The sequence below is a fragment of the Lepisosteus oculatus genome, chromosome 12 (assembly GCF_040954835.1).
Source record: "Lepisosteus oculatus isolate fLepOcu1 chromosome 12, fLepOcu1.hap2, whole genome shotgun sequence".
NCBI lineage: Eukaryota > Metazoa > Chordata > Actinopteri > Semionotiformes > Lepisosteidae > Lepisosteus > Lepisosteus oculatus.
In genome coordinates, this window is record NC_090707.1 from 34,020,775 (window position 1) to 34,046,479 (window position 25,705).

The following is a 25,705-nucleotide window of genomic DNA, read 5'->3' on the forward strand; positions in this document are numbered from 1 at the left end:
CAGAATCCTGACCAGGTCTAGTACAAGTGTTCACATTACTCCTATCCTGGAGTCCTTGCACTGGCTTCCGGTCAAATTCCGCGTAGACTTTAAAATCCTCATGCTCACCTACAAGGCTTTACATGGCTTGGCACCTCAATACCTGTCTGAACTTTTATCGCCCTACTCCCCACCGCGCAACCTCCGCTCTTCAAATTCTGCCCTCCTTACTGTCCCCCAAGCCCGTCTACATTGTATGGGCGACAGGGCCTTCTCCTGCTATGCCCCCAAGCTCTGGAACTCTTTGCCCAAGGATATTAGAGAGTCACCTTCTCTAAACTCCTTCAAATCCAGACTCAAAACCTTCTTCTTCAGAAAAGCCTTTACTTAACTGGTTCCATTCTTCACCCCTCTGCTCTTCTTAATACCATCTTCCACGGTCTCCTCTATTGTTATTGTTGTATTGTTGTAATTAAAATTGTGTCCTGTCTTGTGAAATTTTCTTATTTATTGTTGTAGTCTTCTTATTTATTGTTATTGTCATCCTGTAAAGCGCTTTGAGAAGCCACCTTTAAAGGCGCTATATAAAATAAAGTTTTTTATTATTATTATTATTATTATTGTATGTCATCTTGAATATAGCCATCACCTATATTAAATACACAAACAGGACGCAAGCTTACATCAGTGGAACTCTTTCAAAGCAACAATCCAGAAAACAAAGGAACAAGTTATAGGTTTATTCCATGCTGAAAAAAAGAAGAAAGAGAACACAACGTTTCGGCCGTGGAGCCTTCTTCAGGTGTGAGAGAGACAGGGCAGTAGGCAAAGGTAAAGTAGCGGGAGAGCAAAGGTTGGGAGGGAGGAGGAGTGAGAGGCGGGAGCAGGGGACAGAAAGAGAGGCCAATCAAGAGGTATGAAGTCAGAATGGGTGCAGAGAGGTGTGAAATGAAACTTCCAATGAATGGAGAAAATTTAAAAGAACAGTAGTCTGTCGTTAAGGGAAGGGAGAATGTGTGATCCTAGCTGCAGAATAATTTTAGTTTCGGTGGTCTTTCTGATGTATGAGTTCGGAAAACCGTCTTTGAGAACATCCAGAAAACAGACTTCTATGGATCTCCTGACATTTTTCCTCCCGTCCACTAAGCGGCGCTGTTTAGATTTAAGACGTGTTCCAGGTATGTATTTCTCTTTTTTTTTCTGTTTTCGATGGAGGTTAAGGGTTGAGTCGGTGAATTTGAATCCGGTTAAAAATGGTTTTGTAGGCAATAGTGAAGTAGTTTGGAAAAGTTGTTTTTAATAGTATGCGTTCCCCGGGAAAAAAATCAGGAAATAAACTGCACCAGGAAATCGGACATGTCACGTCCATTTTTCTGTTTTACATTGGGTACATTAGGAGATCATGTCAGTGATCCGTCACGTCTACAGATTGAGCCATAGTTGTTAGCCCTGGTAAGTCACAATTTAGCCTTTTGTATAAGTAAAATTATCCAGGAAAAAAATGATTTCAGTGACACCGTAAATTGTACGAATACGTTCTGTAATGACATCCTTGCAAAACAAAACCCGAACACAAGTCTTAATGTAGTGCATCATGTTTGTTGTTTTATTTTTTTTTTCATTATTTGGAAGTGTAAGTTGTATAAAAAAAAGTACCTCCGTTGATAGACGAGGTTAAATTAATTTGATAGGTTTCAGGATTTTACTTATCTTTACTTGCACTAAGTGAGACGCAGAGAGTGAGCTTTTATTTAAGGTTAGTAGTTGTTATTGGGGTTTTTTTCATCACTTCTGTTATGTCACATGCTACCCACATTTCCTGGCTCGGAATCCAAGGTAATGTGCGCACATTGATTGAAAACTGCAGACTAATAGGGGGCATTTCATTTCATGGGCTTAACTTCTCAGTGGGTAGGCGCGATATACTTTACCTTAGGAATCCGTTGCCTTTCATGGTCTACATCAACAATTTAGAGTCTGGAATGGTTAATGTAATTAATCACGCAGATGCGAGTGTGTAAGTGGCAAAAAACAACAAGGGACTTATAAAAAGACGTGGATTCCATTAAATTGACAAAATCGTGCTTGGGTACGTGGTAAGTTAAATGTACCACTTAGGGACTTGTGTTCAGTTATTTACTATGCCTTCATCAATGGGTCAATTCAGATTAAATCTGCCCCCCTTAAAAAAAGACCCGTTTGTGACGTCATCCCGGTTTTATTTTAACAAGTAGTTCCCTAAATGTTTGCCCTTGGGAGAAAGAGACCATTCAGCATTCAGGAGACACGTGTGCTCTAAAGATTACCATAGAAGGGTGATTTTGATACTGTCTGAAAGCCTATGATCAGGCATGTAAAAATGCTTAATAATTTGTTAAAATTAGTTATGAAAACGGGGTTATTTCATCTCAATTTATAAACTCATATTTTCTTGTAATTTTCAGATTTATTATACTTTAGACCCTTGCTCTCATCTCATGAAGTTTTTGTGCCCACTTTTGAGTCACAACATACACTTGAATACAGTTTGCAAGGTCAGGTGTGTTCAAACAGATCAAGAGAAGCCATGTGGCTGTGAGGTTCTCTTTGCAACCAGTGTTCTGGGGCTTCTGCTGCTTTGCTCATCTCTTCTGGACTCAGCGTGTATATTCTATCAGTTGCTGTCTTCAGTGAACTTGATCAGCTAGGTTAGGGAACGTAAATGATCTAGAACATCCCTTTGGGCAAAGGAAAGTCTCTGTAGGAAATCCTCCTAGTCATTCGGATCATCAGACAAGACAAACCCAAGGCACTGGTCTCTGACTCACAAAGCTGTGAGCCTGGGCTTCTGCTTCAACTGCAGCAGCTGTGTCACCCTGCAACTCACAACTGGCAGCCCACTGAAGCTCAGCAGGTGTGAGCCTGGTCAGTACCTGGATGGGAGACTCCTTGGAAAAACTAAGGTTGCTGCTGGAAGAGGTGTTAGTGGGTCTTAATACCCCAGTATAGTGATGGGGATACTATACTGTATAAAGGTGCTGTCCTTCGGGTGAGGTCCTGACTCTCTGTGGTCGTTAAAAATCCTAGGGAGCTTCTCGAAAAGACTAGAGGTGTAACCCTTGCATACTGGCCACATTTTAAATTGGCCTTTACCAATCGTGGCCTCCTAATAATGTCCGTGTCTGAACTGGCTTCATCTCTCTGCTCTCCTCCCCACTGAGAGCTGGTGTGTGGTGAGCGTACTGGCGCACTAGGGCTGCCAGGTGGGGGCTACACATTGGTGGTGGTAGTGGGATTCCGCATTACCTGTGAAGTGCTTTGAGTGGAGTGTCCAGAAAAGCGCTATATAAGTGTATCAATTATTATTATTAACTGTGGTCAGTTCTCCAGTTTGATTTATCTGACTGAACCGTGACGTGAAAAGCTTGTTCTCAGCAAGGGTTTGGGCAATCAGGGGTTCCGGGATATGGGATATCTCCCTTGTTGTGGAATTTGGTTCTGCTCTGCATTGCAACCCAGTTCTTGTAGCTGTTCATTTAATTGTTTCTCCATCCCAAAGTCATTTTCCATGTGCCGTCGCAAAGAACTTTGCTAAAACTAAGTTTTATGTGGTGTGGTGTCTCAGAGAAGTGAGACGCACTGAGGCCTGTCATTCTGTTAGTTTCAGCTCCTGCTAGATAGCATGGATACCAGCCAGCTGGTTGGATGGGGAAAGGAGAAGCAGGAGATCAAGGCCGAGCTCTCCAAGCTGCAGAATCTGTTAGCTGAGAGCCGGGCAGAGAGAGACGAACTGGAGGCGAGGAACCAGATTCTGAAAGACAGAGTGAGTGATTCTTGGGTGTTTGTGTCCGATACCAAACCATGGACAGTGTAGTCTTAGTCTTTTCATGCTCCGATCTTTGAAGTCTGAGAACATGTTTTCTGCTCACACTCAAAAACCCTTCCTTGGTTGGCCCAGTGCTATTGCTGTCCTTCATGAACAAACTAGATCAAGCTCATATGGAAGTCTTGAATCAGCACACGATGGTCTGTGGGGTCTCACATTAATATGCTATTCTATAATATAAGAGAATATTATAATATAAGAGAATATTAATATTTATTAATAGTAATGTCATTTTGTGCTGTGCTACGTTTTACCACTGTTTAGATTTTTTTATTTTGGGGCATAACACAAAAACATGTTGGAAAGTATCACAGCCATTTTCCAATGTATTAAGAAATATTATAATATATGTTTTTAAGTATTTCTCTTGGAATTTGTAACATTAAGGGTTTTGTCTTTGTCTTTTTAGAGTAAACCTAAAGTGAATGATTTATGAATATGGTCTGATGCCTTTGCTTAACTCTGTTCACCAAAATCATTTATATTTTTTGCCAGCTCACTTCCTGTTCCTCAGATACACTTTATGTATTCTACCTATGTTCTGTGTGATTTATCTAATGGTGCACAAAACAAATAGTTTTATTCTTTTGACTTGGGGGAGTTATAATTACTAGTGGTGAGTTATTGCATATTGTTTCCTCTGCATTAGTTATCAGGTCATTCCAGTTACTCAACCCTTTTATAGTGTCAGAATATCTAGTTTGCAATGCATAAAGATGACAGTTTTATGTATTATTTTATAAATATTGCAGAGTATGAGTTGAGACATGATATACTCTTTTGTTTTGAACCTTGTCGTAGTCCTTCGTAAGTAATAAAATGCCATTTTCTTTTACATTCCTTCCAGAAGGGGATCATGAATCAGCCAGGGTTGGAATTTGTTTTCTTCATTGCCACTAAAGTCATCTTCCAAAAAATCAATGCTGTCATTGCTGCACTGGAGCTCTGTGGGGCCTCACAGTTACACAGTGACGTGCTCTCTCTCCTCAGCTCTCTGTCTCTCTGGACCCGTCTCTTTCTCTGTCCCTACGACACCGGCTGGACTGTGACCAGCGGGAATTCAGGAGGAAACTCCGGGAATGTCGGGAGAGGGAGGGGAGACAGGCCGTGCTTGTGCAGAAGCTCCAGAATAAAGTAAGTGCGGGGGACATGGAGAATGATTGCAGTCGGTGCTGCTCAGTTTCTCAGAGCTCCTACAAGAGACATTTCTCGTGTTGATCTGGTCTTTTGAAACAATTAGAGAGAGAATGAGGAAAGCAGAGCTGAGAGAAACATACGGGAAACTGTGATCACAGAGTGTTATGCTTTGCAATTTGAGATAGTGAAGAAAAGATTCTGCTTGAAGCTCCAGACTGGTGTGTCCTAACATTAATTATAAATAAATAATGAACTATAAACGATGTGAAATCACCGTTTAAAATGTTTAAAACCAACAAAGAAGAAAGCAACTTGCCTTTATATTCTGTCCTAAATATTATTAGCATAGAAGAGGCAAAAGTGTTTCCTGCACGAGAAACACTCACGATCTCCAGAGCCTGATGGTATCCTGCAAATTGTACTCAAGAAATTGAGAGATGTTATTCATAAGCCATTGACACAACTCTTTCAATAGTCAATCAAGACAGGGGCAGTACCTACAGTATAGATTGGAGAATTAGTAATGTAGTGCCCAACCATAAGAAGGGTGACAAAACTGAGTCAAATAGAGATTAATAAATATATCTGACATCTATTCCACTTCAGGTAATGGAACCTATAATTAAAGTTAAATTACAGAATCATTTACATGAAGATAAGATCCTAGGTTATAGTCAACACGGATTTAGAAAAGGCAGGCCTTGCTTAACTAGCTAGTTAGAGTTCTTTGAACAAGCATAACAAGTTTCTCTTTGAAGCTTTGAGCTTGAAAGTAATTAAGACCTCACGCAAAACTGACAAACTTGAGATAGAAGGAGGTAGAATTCTAAAATGAGATAGAAAAATATAAAGGATAGAAATGAGATAGAAACCCGGAAATAGGAAAAACTTGATTCAAGAAGTGATTCTTGATGCACATTAATACAGGGGGTTGGTTCTCCCTGCTAGATCAGTACCCTTTTGCAAGTTGTTGAATGCTCTGTCTATTAGGGTGAATGTATGTATGTTACTATGGAGTATCTGCTAATATGGGCAATTTTTAATCACGTGCAGCCTGCATGGTTAAAGAAGTGTTATACAGGTATGTTAAGTGGTCTGATTAACGGAGAAAGAGGGGGAGATCAGTACAGGAAGGGAGAGTCAGTCATTTTCCTAGACTATTTGAGGTTAGCAGTTTTAAGAAGTACATCTACTGTGATCCCCCTCATGGGATAAAAGAATTGGGTCTTGGTCGTCTGATCCCGGAACGTCTCTGATCAGCTCAATCAGCCCAACGGTGTCGAAACAACATTGTATTGCTCCAGCGTGCAACAGGGGGTGTCTGAGTCGTTCCCTTTTCTCCCAGGTGTGCGAGTACCGAGCCCGTTGCCAGCAGCTGGAGCAGCAGCTGATGACCAAGGACAGCGAGCTACGCCACAAAGAGGTGCCTTGACACTGGGAGGGGGCCATCCAGCGCCCTTCTGAGACCGGCACGTTTATAACGGGGCCGCGTCCGATTGCACTCAGAGCTGTGACAGCAGCAGAGCATTTCATTTCGGATGTGGATTTCTTCGCTGCTTTTGTCTGTGCGTGCTATATGAAGACGGTCTGTTGAAAATTCACCCTCCCTGAGCCCTTTCAAATCAAGGCTCAAAACTTTCGTTAGAATGCTCTTCTTTTAATTGCTTTACTTTTCTACTGTATTCCAAACTCTTTTTGTAATTGTGTAATTCTGCTGCCTCCTCTCATTGTGTTGGAGAAGCCACTTTTAAAGGCGCTATATATTAATAATAATAATATTTTAGAAACTGCTGTTGTTCCAGGATACTGCCATGGTAAACCCCCTTTTCTTTTGCTTAGGCATATGTAAGTCACTGTTATGTGCTTGGAAAGTGTTGGGTTTTGGACAACACTGTGCCTTGCTCTTGGCCTCACACTCGTCTTTCTGATCTTGTTCATGTTACTTTCTGGAGCCTGTAGGAAGATCACTGAACCTGCTGGGAATGCACTTACACCCCTGAGTCAACGAAAAAGAAAAATTGACTGAATGAGATGGTTACCTGTTCAAGCAAAGTTGTTTTCTAAGTCTAAAGAAACACGGTATTGGAGTTTTTAGCTATTACCAAGACACCTTTATAAAAAATTTTCAACAAAAGGATGTTCTGTAGAATGTTTGCAGATGATAAAACATGCTTGATTTTGTTTTAATTATGGTGGATCTGGAAAAAGAATGAAAAACTGGAGGCTTCCAAATTGGCATAACTCTTTGACATAATTTCACTTTCCCCGACAATTGCCTGACTGTACATTCTCTCATTGCTAAACAACATTCCTTCTCTTGTTGTAGATGAGAATTCGAGATGAGCACAGTGGCAGTTTAGAGAGCGCCCTCATCAGGTTGGAAGAGGAACAGCAGAGGTGAGGAGGATTTCTTCTTCAAGGTTGATGGAATACAAAAGACAGAATTCTGAATCCTCTAAAAACAGAATCGTGGCTCTTTGTAGTGTCCAGTGGCTCTTTGAAAACTCGGCAATAAATGAGCAGTGTGTAACTGAGACTAAAGGTGAAAGACTTCAGGATATCCTGCCTTCCCGGCTCTCTCTCTCTGCAGGTCTCTGGGGCTTGCTGAGCTGAACGCACTCCTGCGCGGTCAGCTCAACCAATCGTGCGAAGTGAATGAAGCCCTGAGAGAGGATCTGGGGAAGCTGACAGCTGATTGGACAAGAGCCGTAGAGGAAGTAGGACTGAAAGAAGCCGACTGGCAGAAAGAGAGGGAGGTAAAGAGCACAAATACATCAGGGAAAACATAATTCAGTCTCCGAGTCAATCCCCAAGCCAATCCGAAGCAGAAAGATTGTGTCTGAAACAGGTTTTTCAGAACCAAGAAAGTCAGACCTTCACAGATTTAACTCAATGAAATTATTGTGCACATCACTCTATTTGTATGTAATAATGAAGGAATATGTATTTTTCACTAGAATTTTGTATTTTACAGTCTGTAGAACTGATTGTTTTCTCCAATGAATTGATATATATAAATTTAGTTGCCCTAGTATAGCTCAAAAACTGCTGTTTTAGTGTGTATACTTGTCATTGCTGGAGACTTGAACCTCTTGAGTCTTATTGGGGAAGAGCCCACATTGATCAGTCCATGGAAGTATTGAATCAAATTATTTTAGAGTTGAAAGGACTTGTCTGATAGCCAGTTATAGCTGCTCATCTATGTGCCCTTTCAGTTGCTGACAGCTCACATTAGCCATGAGCACGATCGCCTGCTGTCTCTGTGGAGAGAAGTAGTGGCTTTTCGGCGTCACTTTCAGACCATGAAGACTGCCACTGACAGGTACAAAATCCACACCCTGGGCTCTTTTCAATCAGAAAAGGATTCTTCTCTGTGCACATTGAGCTCTATAGTAAATGACTGCAGGTTCCAGATGGGGCGCTATAGTCCAATGACTGTTTGTTCCAGTTAGGGCGCTATAGTCCAGTGACTGCAGGTTCCAGTTGGGGATCTATAGTCCAATGACTGTTGGTTCCAGCTGAAAAGGTTTGTTTTTTTGAGCCAACATGTACAGCAAAGTGGTAATTCCACTTTACAGCGCCCAAGTATGAGTATATTATAAAACTAATTGGCAATTCTAAAATGTGAAAACCCCCCCAAAAACAGTGAGTTGTCTTGACTCCGTCACCAGTTGTGCTACAAAAGGTAAAGATGAGAACCATCAAAATGGAGGTTTAAAAGTAAGGTCGACACCTGTCCCCTCTCCGCAGGGATCTCTGGGAGCTGAGGGCGGACTTCTCGCGCTTGTCCACGTCCCTGCTTTCCAGCTGGGGGGCGCTCGGCTCCAGCCTTCCCCCAGCCCCCCTGTCCGACGCGTCCGCCCCCTCCTCCCTCCCCCGGCCCCCAGGTCTCACTCTTCAGGACCTCGCCGACGAGCTCCGCGAGAAGGAGCAGGAGGCCGCGACGCTGCGCCTCCAGCACGACGCGGAGAACGAGGAGCTGAGGGCCAGGTGAGAGCCAAAGGTGGAACTGCGCCGCTGTTTTTCCTGTTTCGGGGGGTAGGGATGAATCAGCGTTGATGAGGGCATTTCAAACCCCAGTAAAAGTAAAATGTACACGGTAACTTGTAAAACCTCCAACTGACATCACAAAAAGTTTCCAGGTATGCACAGCACCATGTTCTGCGATTCGGAATGAGGCAACAAAACGTCCAGTGACGTGTTGTGACCTAATGACATGTGACCTAATGTGACCTCAAATGCTTGAGTACAGTTCTTCAGCTTAGAGTTATGTAATAATTAGTTTAATCCGAGACCACTTTACATATAAGACGGGACCCACTTCATCTACAACTGGGTGAAGGCAAGAAAGCTATGACAGTGCATGAGTTTGTGAACCCCCAATATAATTAGGGAATTACTGTTTCTTACCATGCTATCCTTGTTTAATCACGATTTACTCTACCAGTTTGAGACAGTTTTTTGAGACGCATTCAGGACCTGGATGGCTTGCAATCATAGATGGGACAATGAGTTCAGTGTTGTTCTGTATCAGCAGGTTGTGGAGGAAAATGTTAAGCCATTCTTTTGTCAGCTGCGCGGAAAGACCTATGGGTCGTGGAGCAAGGCGATCTTAAAAATACAAGTAAATTCAAACAGAGAAAACAAAAATTTGCAGTTTGGATTGGCAGAGTCAAAGTCTGACTCTAAACCGCGGTGAAACGAATGTTAATTCATTCACCTGACTCTAGCTGTTTATGCAAGGAAACCCTCAAGTGATAGAATGCACCAAATTTCATAAATGCTGATGCAAGAGACATGAATATTTACAGGAATTAGATGGACATGTAGAAGGAATAAAGTCATGCCAATAAAGGCAAAACCAGACTGAAGAGTAGACGCTTTCAGTTAATGGTGTTTAATTACCAAAACCCCTTTTTTGATGTACATATCATTTTGGGGATTACAGCCTTGTGCCCATTGCATGCCAGGACAGGCTTTTGGCTCCCCCACAACCACGTATTGGATAAAAACAGTTGTGAAAATAGAGGTTTCTTATTTATTTGAAAGCAGAAAATTCACTGTTTCTACCTAGAAGCTCCTCGAACTATTTGCAGAGCATTGTATATCACTATGTACAGAATGGTTCATGTTTAATATTGTTTGAATGTTGACAAAATTCAAATCAAATAAAAAATATTGTATCAGGATTTTCTGTTTCAACTATATTTATAGTCTTCAGACCTAAAAGTGGCTTAGACTTTTTATTATTGCGTCTCTGATTTAGTATGTAAAAAAAAATCTCCATTACACAGCAGGGCCAGATTGGTTTGGAATGGAGTGACACCAGCCTGCCTGGCCTAGGCTGTTTTGTTAAATAATTCCCGTTCCCTCTGAAACTGAAGGGTTTGGAATCAATTTCAGAATAGACCTCCAGGAGTAAAAACCTCACTGGTGGTGGAACTATAAATCAGGTATACGAAGAAGAGGTGTTTTGTAGATTAGAGCTTCATTGTTTCCTTTTATCGATGGATATTCAGCACTGCTTTGGAAAGCCTTATTCATCCTTGAGGTTCTTCTTTCCAGGATTGCAAACCTCACTGCCTCCCTGCATTCCTTCGAGCTTGAGAGAGAGGAGTGGGAAACGCAGAGGCAGAGAGACCTGGACAGAACCCGAGAGACAGAAATGGATTTGGAATCAGTCCGAGAAGCCATTGAGAAGCTGGTAAGAGAAATTCCTCAGTTGTTCCGTTAGGGCAGAGAAGGGCATTTCTTATTGCATCCAAGCCCACATGAAGATTTTCACTCGGCCAAACCACGTACAAGATGACGAAACATGTTTTCTTACAGGGTGATACTGTCTTCCTCAATTTCTGAAAGCAGACTGTGCTGTCTGACTATCTAATCTCCCAAGAATGTTTCAGACAATTAAGAGTTTTTGCAGTTGACATAAAATCGAAAGAAATCTCAATTTTAGCCCTGTTACTTTGTAGTTCTCTTTCTAAACTGCTGCCAGGGAGTTTCTGCAATAAAAATTAAATTCTTGGATATAAAATTTTGTTCTGCAATGGACTGGCAATGCAGCCAGCCTTGCCTTGCCCCTGTTGCATGCTGGGATAGCTCCCCTGCGATGAAGAGAATTGGATGAAGAGTTTTGAAGATGGATGGGCTTTCAGGCCCCCCCCCCCCCCTGCAATTTTTTTAACAGTTCTGTAAGGAGGAATGTGCAAATGTTGCCACATATAAGTGTCCTACATTGGTACAGACATATTAAGATGGAATTATGGTAATTCTAGCAGAAGGTGCTTCCAACAAAAACTAACACAGTGGTGTGTCCGCTTATCCAACCCATTTTTCTGTTTTCAGTTGTAATAGCTTTGCAGAATGTTTTTCACTTGACAGTTGTGTGTTACAATGTGTAAATAAAATATAAAAATTAATGTGTCTTGATTTCAGACTCATAGGCCACAAAATGTGTTACTTTGAAAAGGATGTGTAGACTTTATGTAGGCACTTTATATTCTGTCATTAACAACAAATAGGCTGGACTTTTTCTGACATAACAATAAAACATAAAATATATGTCAATTTATCAGTATAGAAATGTTTCCAGTGTTTGGGATTTTAAGTATTGGAAGACAATACATTCTGTGAACTCTGAAATTCTTACTTGGCATCAGTAATTGGAAACTGGGAGTCAGAAACTGTCCAGATTGATTTCATTAACTTTGCTCGAAAACCTTTTAAAGGAAGTTAGTTTCACATTGCTGATGATTCAATGTGAACAGTTCTTCCAGCTTTTTCCAGTCGCTGGTTAAGAGAGGGTCTTTTATTTAAAGAAATTAAAATGCCGGATTTATCTTGTGAAAATACTGGAATTGATGGTAAAAAATCTTTTTTTTTTTTAAGAATACAAATCAAGCTAATTTTCTGTCTGTTAAAAAAAGGCCCAATTTGCAGTGAAAATGTCAACCTGATTCCATACTGTATCTAACCATTGATTGTCTTTGATAACCTCAAGTGGCCCTAGATGTCTCTTTTTGACTTCAATGCAGGTAAAGTACTATGGCATTTCAGCATATAAAATAATTTCTATGTTAACAAAGGACATCTAAAAGCAGCACTAAAGAGCAGCTGATTTCCTCGGTGGGGGGAATATGCTACTATGGCATTTCAGCATATAACATAATTTCTATGTTAATAAAGAACATATAAAAGCAGCACTAAAGAACAGCTGATTTCCTCGGTGGGGGGAATATGTAGCACAGATCAATTCAGCACGAAGCAGAGGAGAAAGAAGAATGTCCTACAGGTCACATACTCACCATGATCAGCCAGAAGAAAACTCACAGCAATAGAACAGTGAGCTTAGTCCTTAATCATGGAAATGCAATCGAAGAAATTAAAAGCTATACCAACTAGTTGAGAAACATGGCAGCCCACATCTCTGTCGTAACCCTTTTTGCCAGACCAGAAACAAAAAAAAAAGCAGTTAGTGGGATTATTTGGTCTGCAAGTATATCCAAACATGCACTGTAGCAGCCAGAGTATCCAGAAAGAAAAACCTTGAATCTAGTGGCCAACAGCAAAGGAAAGGGTGCAGTCTATCAGCTAGACTTGCCTCTTCATATCCCCGAGCTCAGTCTTTTTTCTTCATGTGCCAGTGGGCTTGAGCTGATCTTCAGCTTGGCTTAAACCAGAAGCTCGGTTCCCCCCGGTGAAAAAGGTTTTCTGCATTTTACGGTTTTCTGCATTTTTATTTCCTACATAGAGGAGTAATCTAGAAATGACAGTAATGAGCCTCTGTCGTGCAGAATTGGTGAATGAAAAATGACTTGAAGAATGAGTTGTCAGAGTCTATCAAATAAAATAAAGATGTGAAAATAAATGTAATAGGGTGGAAGCAAACAAGATCAGCCATTTTGGTAGGCATTCTAAACAAAACGAGTGGGGTCATTTAAGTTGATGCCCTGCTGCAGGCTGACAGTATGGACGTTGCAGTCTTCAGTCGCAAACTGAAGGAACGAGACATTCTCAGTCTTGAACACCGAAGATTACAAGAGGACCTCATGCCAGTAATCAAAATCCACTAAGGCATGGTTGTTAACCCAGAGGATTTCTTCCAAATTAACCGTGAAACAGAGAAAAGGAGGCACTTGTTTTGCCAAAGGGTTGTGGGAGTTGTACCCAGCAGCTGGTAATGGGGATCCCCTCCACCACCACCACCACCACCACCAATGTGCAGGCCCCACCTGGAAGATGCAACAGCAGCCATAGTGCACCAGTACTCTCACTACACACCAGCTTATCGGTGGGGAGAAGACCAAAGTGATGAAGCCAGTTCATAGATGGGGGTTGTGCAAATGAAACTGGTGTTTCTCTAGGCATTCTTTTTGTATCCTGTACAAAAAGAAAGGGAAACCTAACTCTCTTGTCCTCTGTGCAGTCAAGGGTTGTCTGCAGTCAAAAGGCTTATGGGATGGCTGCAGCTCTGTTCCCATCAGCACCTTTGACAGAGGGTCTCCCAGCCCTCCTGAGCGCCATCGCTGAGGCTGAAAGCACCCTTCAGTGGAAACACCAGAAGCTCCAGGTACCGGCTGAGGAGAACCACCACAGTATCACTCATTAATGTTTTTTGTTACACATTGTTAGTCACAGTAATTAGGTTATAGTTTTCACTAGCTTGTAGCTGTAATAATTTCATGTTTTTCAAAGAACAATTCTTAATTCTCAATTCTCAGTTCTTAATGACCTTTTTTAGGCTACTTCATAAAGTAGGAATCAGGAAGTACTTGAATAGATCGGGTGAACTCAGTGAAAGCTGTCAGGGGGTGAGTCTTTATAGTCAGACACAATAATGCTGATTCTTTGATCAAACTTTTGTTTCCTAATGAACTTGATGTATCACAATTTTTTTTACATTATTATTTTTGCTTTTGCTTTTATGTTTTAATAAAGATTCTGTAAAAGTTTAGTAAATTTTAGTGTTGTTTCATGGAGCTTGTTTTATGTGCTAAATAACTGGCTTTTACTGGAAACAAGGATATATGTACTTTAGATCAGCTTCAATTGTAATAATAAATATTACTGCTTCTTGAACAGTGGTCCAATCACTAATAGGATCGTATGGGGATAAGGTACATTATGCGAGTTTGAGACCTGGTTTCCCCCTTGAGAAATAACTAATTATTGACTAACTAATTGTAGAAGAAAGTGTAACGAGTTACATTTTTGTTAAGTTGAAATAACTGCGATTAAGTTTTTGCTCATCTTGCCCAAAGATTATCATGAAATGATTTCAAGCTGAAAAGCAGTAGGAAGAAACAACTCTTTTTAGCAGTTGTGTGCTGTAGCTCTAGTGTGCTCAGCCAATGTTAGCTGTCACACATACCCACTCAAACTTCAGAACTAAATATATTTCAAAAGTAACTTCCCCCACCACTGTGTCTGTGTTTGTGGGCACTGTTTAACAAATATGCCAGCAGCTATATCATCCTGCAGCTCTCAACTGGCAGCCCACTGAATGTAAGCAGGTGTAAACCTGACCAGTACCTCCAGGAAAAAACTAAGGTTGCTTTTGAAAGAGGTGTTAGTGGGACCAGTAGGGGGTGCTCACCCTGGGTCCTAATGCCCCAGTATAGTGACAGGCTCACCATACTGTAAACAAGGTGCCATCCTACAGATGAGATACGAATCCAAGATCTTGACTCTCTGTGGTCATTAAAAATCTTGCATTGCTCGGAATGTTACCCTGGTGTCCTCATTGGCCTTTACCAGTCATGGTCTCCTAAGAATCCTCCATCTTCCCTACCGATGTTGATAACGGTAATAATAACATGAGCAATAATAATAATAATAATACAATTCTTGACATCTAAATATTTTGTTTCTAATTGAAAATTTGTCTCTTGTTGGCATACTTTTCAGGAAGCGGAAGTGTGTCTGAAAAAGGCAGTAACAGAACGAATGAGCGACCGCGAGGCACTCGAGCAGCGAATCAAAGAGCTGGAGCAGGAGGGGGAGGAGCTAATGGAAAGGTTGGAGAGAGAATCCCAGGTGCTGAGAGACGCACAGGAGTCGTTACAGAGGTAACATCAGCGCAGGACTTTTTTTTCCCCCACTTACTGGCTTCTCTGTAGGTCCTGAGGAGGCTGGCCTGTGAAATTCTGTGCCTTGTTACAGTGAGAAGGCATCGGTGGCCTCCTGCAAAAAACAGCTGGAAGAGATGGAGCGCCAGACTGAGGAGCTGAGGAGGGAGAACGAGTATCTGAGAAGGCAGAGAGAGAAAGAGGAGGAGGGGAGGAGAGAGCTGGAGAAGGAGAAAGAGAAATGGTACTTTTGCTTTCAGAAAAGCACAAAACGTTTTTGACATTCCAAAGGAAACGAAGTGGCAGCACTCTTACACAAATTCTGTTGATGTAGTAGAAATATAAAGCATACATTATCATTTTGAATTAAGTTTCACCCTCCTGTCCATTTAGATTTTTACAAAACAGGACAAGAAGCATGAAGTACTATATCTAGCACCGATATGGAAAAAATATGTAAAATATGGAATGGACCAAGCTGCTGCCTAGTAGGAGACATTCCTGTATCACCATTAGTAGAATTAGTGAAGGTTAATTGTGATTTTTATCATTATTGTAATGAACTGATGCAATGTCATGCTATGTGATGGGATTGCTACACTGTGGCAGGCTGCATGGTCAGGAGCTGGAGAACACCCAGTACAGCGAGAGAGAGGCCGAGAGGAGACAGGAGATACTGGCCTTGAAGGAGATGCTGGAGAAGGCCCGGATGGACAGAGTCCTGACCGAGCAGGAGAACAGTGAGCTGAAAGACGCGCTGTTCACGGTAACTGTGCTCATCCCAACTCTCTAATTGTCTCCTTTCCTTTCAGACGACTTTAGGAAATCATTCCATTCATCAAAAGGTAGAATTCCAGCCCCAGACTTTAGTGCTTATTTTCCTCATTTAAATTATGTATTTTTCCTGCGGGACAGGTAGTGAGTGAGGAGGTTTGGAAAAGAATCAATGTCTAAAGTGAGTCAGCTGACGTTGATCGGGCGTGGAATGGTAGGGGTTGTGATGTGATTCCAGGAATCCTCTTCTTCCTGTATAATATCATGGGTTACTAAACACATATCCCCTGTGATGTACCCTGCTCTACCCACTTCAGTTTGCTATGTCACTGTGCTTGGGAGGCCACACTGTGGCTGATCCCTGGAGCCAGCATGGCATCTAGTACATGTGCCATGCCATGCTGTAACTGAGCTGATCCCTGGAGCCAGCTTGATGGTATCCGGTGTGTGTGCTGACATGCCAGTGCATGCTGTCACTGGGCTGATCTCTGGAGCCAGCTTGAAGTTGTCTGGTGTGTGCTGATATGTCAGTGCATGCTGTGACTGGGCTGATCCCTGGAGCCAGTATGATGTTTTGTGTGCTGATCACAGGAGCACTGCAGTCAAAGCAGCCATCAACTAAACTTCCAAGACTGAAGTGAAAATATGTGTCTATAGGTGTTTAAGATGCAGTTTAAGAAACTCATTATTATACTTAAATATTGCTTGAGCTGTGGACTACCACTATCTGTCCCTGCACATTTTGAACTGGAAACAAGTGGAAATGTGTTGTGTTTGCACTCTGCATGGCTAGCTTGGTATTACTTTACATTTCACTCCCATTTTGTGCAACGTAGTGTTGCTCATTCTCAATATCTGTTACACTCCAGACATCGCCCTCTTTCATCTGCTGATCTCTCCTCTCCCTAATCCACAAGTCTTGCTTTCTCAGTTCAAAGTGGAAACCTTTCAGCACATTGCTTCCCACGTGCAATTTCTTGTAATCAAACCAAGGTGCCGTTATCGCAGAGATTCTCTTTGCCACCTCTTGCATTAAAATGTCAGACTTTTTTGCCTTACTTGTCATTTTTTTCTCTGTAAAATCATCGTCTTTAGTTTTAACAGGCAGGTCTTGAAGACAACATTCTTCGTCTCCCTTCTTATCAACGCTTTTTGCTTCACTTGTTCTAACGCCATCATGACCACTGTCTCTTTCTGTCTGTGGAGGCCCGGGACTCTGTCTGTAGCCTGTCTGTTTCTCAAGACCAGCTAAAGAAGGATTTGGCTGACTCTCGGGATGCCTTGGAGAAGATGGCAGCACTGAATGAAGTACTGGCTGCAGACAAGAGAGACCTTAGTGCTCACATGCTTCAGGTCTGTGAAGGCATTTCTAGTACTCAGGCAGTGAACCCTCCCCTATAAGTACATCTTTTACAAACTCATTTGCAACCTTATTTCACTTTCTTTGTATAGCTCTGGCTTTTGGTCATCTACTGCACAGTGGCAAATATGGTGGCTGCAAGGACATTAGATGGAGCATAAAATTCTGTTTGTAATGTGTTTGTAAGATTTTTTTGTAATTAGAAATGCAATGCCTCTTCTTTTTTAAAAAGAAAAAAAAAGACTTTGGTGTCTATTGCTTTTAAAACCCCAGTTTGTTAAGGAGTTTTTTTATTTTACATCTTAAAAAAACTGTCCTGCAGGAAAATGAAGTGTGGCTTCTGTCTCTCACTTTTCATCTTGGATTTGTGGCAGCTGGAGACGGAGGTGACTAGTTTACGATCCCGGCTGGAGTCTCTGACGTCCGAGACCCTCTGTGTGAGGCGGGAGCTGAAGGCGGTGTCCGAGGAGGCAGGCGAACTCAAGGCCCAGCGGGCCACGAGCAAGGGCTCAGTGCGTCAGGCCGAGGAGAGACAAGGCGAGCTGGAGAGAGAGGCTGTCAAGCTGAGAGAGGAGAGGGAGAGAGACCAAGAGAGACTGGAAGAGGTAGGCGACCATGGAAGTAGACACTATTTTCATTTGAGGAGGTTAGTCATGAGTGGTTCTCACAATAATAGCCTCCATTTGAGAGTGGCTTCAGTTGTTTCTGATTTAATATCGTGACCACTACTCAGCTATAGCAAGGATCTGCCAGAAGCAGTGCAGAATTGTTATATTGGGGTGAATAAGATGGGGAATTCTTACTTTACTGTGCATGACAAATAATATTATTAATAATTGCAGGCATTTGCAATGAAGTTAAAATCCCAAAGCATTTTACAATGAGGTTGGAACCCATTTCATCCACTACTGAAGAACCACACCCACTTAGGTGATGTATGGCAGCCATTGTTCAACAGTACAGTACAGTTCAGCAGCACTGCAGATGAGGCCAAGCAGTGAGAAACTACTCCACCCCCCAAATTAAGAATTTTTGGTAGTTTTGATGATGCAAGCCCAAAGCCAATTTCACCAGGGCACTGAGGTTAACACCTTTACTAGCCTGTGTTGGCACCTCCTTCTGAGGGTCAGAGCTGTGAGATAAGCAAGCTGAGGATACAGCCATCTTTAGCCCATGCGCATTAACAGTTGTATATTTTCTGCTCCTGAGCATTTCGATATATGACTGGTAATGTCTAGAGGCTAGGACTCAAAGTGAGCTGCAAATGAGCTTTCCTTGGTTAAGCCTCTCCGGAACACCCAAATTCCCAGTTCTTTACAGTGACTACAGACAATAAATTAAATTTCAGTCAGACGGAATTTATCCTGAGTGCACTTTCATTTTCATTGGTAAACTCTTAAGGCACTCAGCCAGATGGTGTGTCTCAGGAAAATAAAACTTCCTGGGGCTTGTACTTCATCCATTTTTAACCAGTGCCAATAGGAATTTGGACTATTAACGTCTAAAAATCTCACACACTGGGGTATATTAATTATAAATAATTTTTTTTATTTAAGCTGAGAAATTAGCTTCTTTCAAGAAACTCCTGGATGACATCCTCCAGTCAGGACAAGAGGCACTTTTTTAAACAAAGAGGTGTGGAACGAGCTAACCAGCTGGAGCTGAAACTGTGGCTTGTATCAAGGAAATGGATCTAATCCGATGACCAATTAGCTGCTAACGGATAGGCTAGCTAGGCCTAAAGGCCACCTCGAAAGTGTAGTCGATCTTATCGTCTCATTGGATAAAGTGTTTTTCTTGTGGAAATTCATCATGTCCTATAGTTTCATCCATCCATCCATTTTCTAACCACGTCTTCCAATTCTGGGTCGTCACAGGGCAGCTGGGGTGAATCCCAGCAAGCAACGGGCACAAGGCAGGGTACACCCCGGGCGAGACGCCAGTCTATTGCAGGGCACACACACACAGAGACACGCATGCAGTCACACCAGGGCCAATTTTCCCAGCAGCCAATGAACCTAACTGTGTGTCTCCGGACCGTGGGAGGAAACCGGAGCACCGGGACACGGCGCGAACATGCAAACTCCACACAGATAGTGACCCAGGTCTAGAACTGAACCCAGAGCCCGAGAGCAATGCTATCCAGTGCACCACCGTGCCACCCCTGACAGTTTTATATTTAATGCTTTGTCTTTTGAACAACTTTCCTCGGTCTCGTACGGGATAGTCAGCCGATAAAAACTGAGCCATGAAAGCTGAGGAGAAGCTTTTTCCATCCACCCAGCTGTCCCGGCTCCACGGCGCCGCCTGTTCAGAGCTGCAGGTTCTGCGGGAGGAGCTGAGCCGGATCTCGGCGCTCCAAAGCCGCGCAGAGCGGGAGAAGGAAGCTCTGCTCCGGGAAGGAGAAAAACTGGAGGCCGGGATGAGGATTCTGGAGAAAGAGAAAGAGGGACTGGAGGACGAGAGACAGGAGCTCAGGTAAAACACGACTGCCCTTACAGTACCTTACTGTGAGTGTGGCAATATGTTGTGTCCTGTCTTCGTCCAAAAATGTAGTTGCCTTTTAATTAGATTGTGCACAGTGTTTAACCGTTCCAAGAATAAGTGACTCAAAAGAGTCTATAGTTAAGTTTTTAAGAAAGATATAAATTCTTAGCGTGGTGAATGTCATACTCCACCCTATTGTAAATAACCAAACAGAATATCTTATGGTTAATAGTTTTTAACTTCTATGGAGTCTTTCTTTGGAGTTTATTCCAACTGCTACTGCTAAGAAAATATTTTCTTAGAGTTTCTGCATTGTTTTTTTTTTTTCTATTTTGAGTTATACTGTCCTCATACTGTGCCCTACTGACTTGTAATCTGTTATGAGATAATACCCACCACAAATGTTTTCCATTAAAAAAAACATCATTTGCATAAGTGACTTTCTTCACACTGTGCATTTGTGTCACTGGCACTGAACGGTGTCAGATACAAATGTTCACAGCATTCAGAACTTAGTATGTCGACCTCTGTGTTCAGCCACACTTCTTGTAAATATGTCACACTATTATCTGTACCGTATTGCAACAGATTTAGATTCGTAGCTGCGCTATTGTTTCATCTTTAGTGTAAACGACAAATAGGATCCACACCGCAGATGTGCATAACTGTGGTTTTTAATCTGAGAAAATGTATGGTCGTGCAGTTCTGTGTCAGATAAATTTGCTGTGAAACTTCCACAGGTCGCATGTTGAGTCTCTGCAGGTTCAGCTCTCAAACACCAATCAGAGGAACTCCAACCTGGAAATACTGCAAGGCCAACTGGAGGTCAAAGTTCAAACGCTACTTCAGGCAAAGGAAGTTCTGCAAGGTATCGTAAACAGACTACTTAGCCTTGGTAGATAGACTACTCAATCTTTGATTGGGTAAAGAGAAAAACAATGACCATGTCATGGGGGTGAATATATTATCATAGGTGTCTTCCAAAGTCCAAACTGATCTGTTCCTCCGAGGAAGATCCAGACAGTTTTTTTCAGCGTCATACCCAGTTGCACAAACACCTCAGAGACCACAAACCCCTTCAATATGAGTGTGACAGGGTAAGGTGTCAGAATGCCTCTTGTTTCTAGGTGAGATCCAATGTCTGCGCGCAGAGCTGGAGAGCGAGACTTCCCGGGCAGAGCAGGAGCGGGAGAGACTACAGAGGACGACGGAGCAGAGCCGGAGAGAGACGGAGAACCAAGAGAGGGAGATCCAGAGGCTCCTGCAGGCCCTGAGCACGCTGGAGGACAAGAGGAGGAAGGAGGACGAGGCGAGACAGGGGGAGAGGGAGGGCTGGCAGAGAGAGAGGGAGGAGCTGAGTTCAGAGCTGGGGGAGCGAGACGGGGAGGTGGAAACGCTGGGGAAGAGGCTGGAGGCCCTGCTGCGAGAAAAAGAGGAGCTGACGGCGAGGGACGCCGAGATCGAAAAGCTCCAGGCGCGGTTGGGAACAGAGCGCAGGGCCAAGGACGAGAAAATCAAAGAGATCAATGAAGACGCCGCCAGGCTGGGAGCTAGAGTGCAGGCTCTGGAGCAGGAGAGAGAAGGGCTGAGGGGCAGAGTAGAGGAGCTACAGGCTCTGGAGGGGCAGGCACGCGCACTGGAGCAGGACAAAGAGGAGTTCTCGGCACGGCTGAGGCAGAAAGAGCTGGCCCTGAGGGACCGGGAGGTAGAGATCGAGGGCTTAAAGACCAGGTTGCTCGATCTGGAGGGAGAAAGAGGCAGGCTGGCGTCGGCCCTGCAAGGGAGAGAGGGCCTGGAGGGCAGATTGGCCGCACTGGAGGAGATCAACTCAGAGATGAGGCAGAGGGAGCGATTGATACAGCAGGCCCTGAAGGAGGAGGAAAAGAAGGTGCAACAGAGGGCGGAGGAGATGGAGCTCCTCAGGAGCCTGGGGAGAGAAAGGGAAGACAAGCTAAGGAGGGACCTTGGACAGAGAGACTCCGAGGTAGGCCGGCTGAAAGCCAGGGTGGAGATGCTTGAAAGAGAGCAGGAAAGAGACAGAACACAGGTGGAAGAGCTCCAGAGGCAATCCGAGAGTCAGAGGGCCCTCCTGAGGGACAAGGTGGAAGAAGTGGAGAGGCTGAAGGGAAGACTGCACAGGGAGAAGGAAGAGGTGTCCGTAAGCGTCCGGCAGGGGGAGGAAGAGGCCGCGAGGCTGAGGGTTAGAGTCCACGAGCTAGAAAGACTAGCAGAGGGGCTGAGCAGCCAGCTCGGGGAAGCAGAGAGCCAGCTTGAGAGGGAGAGAGCTCTCTGGATGGAGAAAGAAGAAGAGCAGAAGAGTGCAGTTGAGGAACTTGAGAACGCAGAGGGAGAGGTGAGGAGGCTGAGCGAACGACTGGATGAGAGCGAGAGGGAGCGGATGAGAGTTTCTCGGTGCGTCGAAGAGCGGGAGGGAGTGGTGGTGAGTTTGAAGGAGAGAATGGAAGAGAGGGACAGGGAGATGGAGAGGATTTTGGAGCGGCTCGGAGAAAGGGAGGGAGATTTGGAGGAGCTGAGAGCAAGGTACGAGGAAAGTTCCCGCAAGTGGGACGAGGTCTCCCAGTCCGTCAGAGAGCGGGAGCAGGAGATGGAGAGGGTTAAGGAAACGGCATGCATGATGGAGAAGGAGCGGGAAGGCATGGCATCTCGGCTGAGTGAGAGGGAGACCGAGATTGAGAGGCTGAACAGGAGAGTTGGGGAGGTGCAGGAGCTCCAGCGAACTTTGTTGGAAGAGAGAGGGGGACAAGTGAAGCTGCTGGGAGACCGTGTGCAGGACCTCGAGGCTGAAAGGGATCGTCTTCTCGCTGAGATCAGAAGGAAGGATGGAGAGGCTGCTGCTCTGACAGACGAGATTGAGCAAGCATGCCGAGAGAGAGGGAAGATGAGTGACTCCCTGAGGCTGCAGGAAGAAGAGATGCGAGAGCTGAAGGAGGTGGAGGAGGCCAGATTATCAGAGATAGATTCTTTGCAGAAGCGAGTGGGAGAGATTAACCAGGAACTGGAGAAGACGAGAGCAGAAGTGCGCGAGAAGCGGCAGGAGAACGCGAAAATGCGAGATGGGCTGCAGGACAGCATTCGAGAGATGGAAACCTTCAAGGAGCTACTGAAAGGCAGCCACCAAGAAGGGGAGAAGCTGAGGACTCTTTTGAAAGAGAAGACGGAGGAATTAGTGAGGGGCAGAGAGGAGCATTTGAGAGTAGCCAGGCGAGAGACTGAGGAACTGAGGAACAGGATAAAGATCCTGGAGCAGGAGAGGCAGGAGCTGCGTTCTCAGCTGCGACAGAGAGACAGAGAGATGCTGAACGAGAAGGAGGCGAAAAGCAGAGAAACGGGCGCCCTCAGGGAAAGACTGGAGGAGGCCCAGGAGGAGGAGAAAAGGCTTAGGGCTGCGCTGAGGGACAGGGAAAGTGAAGTGGCCAGACTGAGGGACACGGCTGGGAACCTGGACCAGCAGAGGGCTGTTTTTAGTTTGGGGATCACGGAAAGGGACATGGAAATTACTGGTCTGAGGGAGACGGCTAAGGAAATTGAGAGAGAGCTGGACGTACTCAAAGAAGAAAAGAGCCAGGAAGTAGAACGATTGAAGGAGCGCATGGTCACCCTTGTGAAGGAAGGAGAAGAGAAACTGGGGAGACTGGAGAGGGAGGCTGCAGTTCAGAGAGAGGAGGGAAGGGAACAGTACCTCAGGGAGCAGCAGCTGCGGCGAGAGAGGGAGTCCGAGATCGAGCGGCTGAAGACGATTGCCTCAGAAAAAGAAAGGCGATTGGAGCTGGTATCTAAATCTCTGAAAGAAAGGGAGGAAGAGGTGGGGAGGCTGACGGAGAGTAGGGAAGAGACTGAAAGAGAGAGGGCCAGGGTGTTGGCACGCCTGAAGGAGCGAGAGAGAGAATTTGAAAGGCTGAGGGAGAGAGTGGAGGCACGGGAGAAGGTGGCCGTGGAAGGCAGCCGACGCGAAGCCCTTCTGAGGGAGGAGATGGAGGTGGAGAAGCGCCGCATTTTGGCACTGGAGACTGAGAAAGAGAAGCTGAGGGCCCGAGAATCCCAGCTCTTGAAAGAAGCTGCAGAGAAGGATAATGAGGAGTCGAAAAGTCTGGTCGCTGCGCTGGAACGAGAAGAGAAGGCGAGGGTCACCCTGCGCGAGAGAGACAGGGAGCTGCTGGAGCTGAAAGACAGCTTACAGACCCGGGACAGGGAACGGGAAGACTTCCTCTCAAGGACGGAGGAAGAGACGAAAAGGCTGAGAGGGAGGGTGTCTTCCTTACTGGTGGACAAGGAGGAATCTGCTCAGGTCCGCAGAGAATTGGAAGCAGAGGTGCGTGTGCTGAAGGACAGAGCCGAGGAGCTGGTGAGGGACAGAGAGCGGTTGCGGAAGGCACTGGAGATGACAGAGGGGACTCTAATCGAATGGCGTGAGCGCATTAAGGAGCTTGAACAGGAGCCAAAGGCCTCAGCAGCACCTCAGCTTCTGCAGGTCAGTGAAACACATGCCCGTTCTCTATCTACCCTTGTACTCTCTGTAGTGGAGTGCATTTCTTTAGCATTTCTGGGAACAGTGATATTTAATCTAGCTATTGTAATGCATGGTTCATCACGGCGCCGTGTAGGCCTTAGGCCCCATACAAAACTCTTTTCACCAAGAAGCTTTGCGTTATCTTCAACATTTACATCAATTTATAATATGTATTGTTGACATTATCTGTCTGGAATAGGTGGCAAGTCTAACATTCATATGCAGTTATGCCCTTGGGCAATATCATCACAAACGCAATGTCCTTCTAACCCATCCCGACACAGAAGTGTCGTTTTTGATGTTGATTGATTTATATAGGCAGATATAATATTTCTCTGAATTTCTTCAGCCATTCTATAGTTGATCTGCTTTTATGCTTTGGACCTTTGTCTTTCTGCATGTTTTGGTGTCTTTTCAGTTCGTACAGCATAAGTTGGGCAGGTGCCCACGACACAGCATGAGTGGAATTGGGGGGGAAACATCTTTGTGAGATGGCGGGGGGGGGAGTCAGATTCCAAAGTACTGTCTGTGAAAAATGAAAAGAAGCAGAAGGAGAACGAATGAGTGATATCTGCTTTGGGAGGGGGAAGGGGCGAGTGGGGTAGAGATGGCCTTGGGCCCGGCGCCAGGAGTTCAGCTGTAGTTTGTGTTTGATTCCCGAAGGAGGAGAAGGACGCCTCTCCACCAGAGGGCGCCTCTGCCCCGGAGAGGCTCCGTGCCATGCAGCAGGCCGTGGCCCAGCTGGAGCACGACAAAGAGCATCTGGAAGCAGAGAGGAGGCGTCTGGAGCGGCGCGTTGAACGACTGAAGAGGGAGCGAAGCCAGTTGAGAGAAACCCTGACTCAGGTGCCCCCTCGATCAGATAAGATAAGATCACTGTATGAGCCATATACAATTCCTTGCATTAGGAATTTGTCTTTTCGCATACCCCAGCTTGCTCTCCATGAGACACACAGGCACACAGACAGGGAGAGACAAGCTTGGGGTCAGAGCGCAGGGTCAGCCATTTATACGGCGCCCCTGGAGCAGCTGCGGTTAAGGGGCTTTGCTCAGGGGCCCAACGGAGTAGGATTCCTCTGCCGGCCGCGGGATTTGAACCTGCAGCCTTCCAGCCACAGATCCTTAGCCACAGTGCCACCGCTCTGCGGTTCTTTAAGACCTGAGAGAACAGGTTTCCCATTGATCTGTCTGTCTATTTGTGTGTGATTATCTGTTCTTTCTGACAGTCCATTAACGTCTAACCCATATGCAGCCTCATCTTTCTCTAATAGTGTATATAGATTAAAATGAAAGGAGCAAACCCTTGTCAAGTGCTGGGATTTACAGCTGTGCTTGCCCTCTTTTAATATATTCCTGCCCGACGATTTTCTTTCTTCAGCATCTAACACATTTTTCAAATGACCTTTACATTCAAAAACACAAAGCATTATTCATATTCTTGACATTTTACTTAGCCATTAACTTTATTATTTATTTCTTGTTCCAGCATAAGTGTATGGTGGTTGTCT

General features: G+C 44.4%; 1 protein-coding gene across 3 annotated transcripts in view; it reads left to right on the forward strand.

Moving 5' to 3' along the window:
* Window positions 1-1,206: 1,206 nt before the first annotated feature.
* Window positions 1,207-25,705, forward strand: part of LOC102688260 (centrosome-associated protein CEP250) — a 30,211-nt gene continuing 5,712 nt past the window's right edge. For 2 of the 3 annotated variants that reach the window (XM_015359380.2, XM_015359382.2), the window contains exons 1-19: window positions 1,207-1,431; window positions 3,626-3,781; window positions 4,835-4,978; window positions 6,327-6,404; window positions 7,308-7,378; window positions 7,572-7,737; window positions 8,197-8,303; window positions 8,732-8,971; window positions 10,547-10,685; window positions 13,407-13,550; window positions 14,888-15,048; window positions 15,143-15,292; window positions 15,658-15,814; window positions 17,029-17,175; window positions 17,557-17,787; window positions 19,467-19,660; window positions 20,410-20,537; window positions 20,797-24,158; window positions 24,861-25,043. In XM_015359380.2, coding sequence (XP_015214866.2) covers window positions 3,641-3,781; window positions 4,835-4,978; window positions 6,327-6,404; window positions 7,308-7,378; window positions 7,572-7,737; window positions 8,197-8,303; window positions 8,732-8,971; window positions 10,547-10,685; window positions 13,407-13,550; window positions 14,888-15,048; window positions 15,143-15,292; window positions 15,658-15,814; window positions 17,029-17,175; window positions 17,557-17,787; window positions 19,467-19,660; window positions 20,410-20,537; window positions 20,797-24,158; window positions 24,861-25,043 — 5,943 coding nt within the window. In that variant the 5' untranslated portion in view covers window positions 1,207-1,431; window positions 3,626-3,640. Of the gene's footprint in view, window positions 1,432-3,619; window positions 3,782-4,834; window positions 4,979-6,326; window positions 6,405-7,307; window positions 7,379-7,571; window positions 7,738-8,196; window positions 8,304-8,731; window positions 8,972-10,546; window positions 10,686-13,406; window positions 13,551-14,887; window positions 15,049-15,142; window positions 15,293-15,657; window positions 15,815-17,028; window positions 17,176-17,556; window positions 17,788-19,466; window positions 19,661-20,409; window positions 20,538-20,796; window positions 24,159-24,860; window positions 25,044-25,705 lie in introns of all 3 variants that reach the window. The other variant, XM_015359381.2, reaches the window with a different exon arrangement.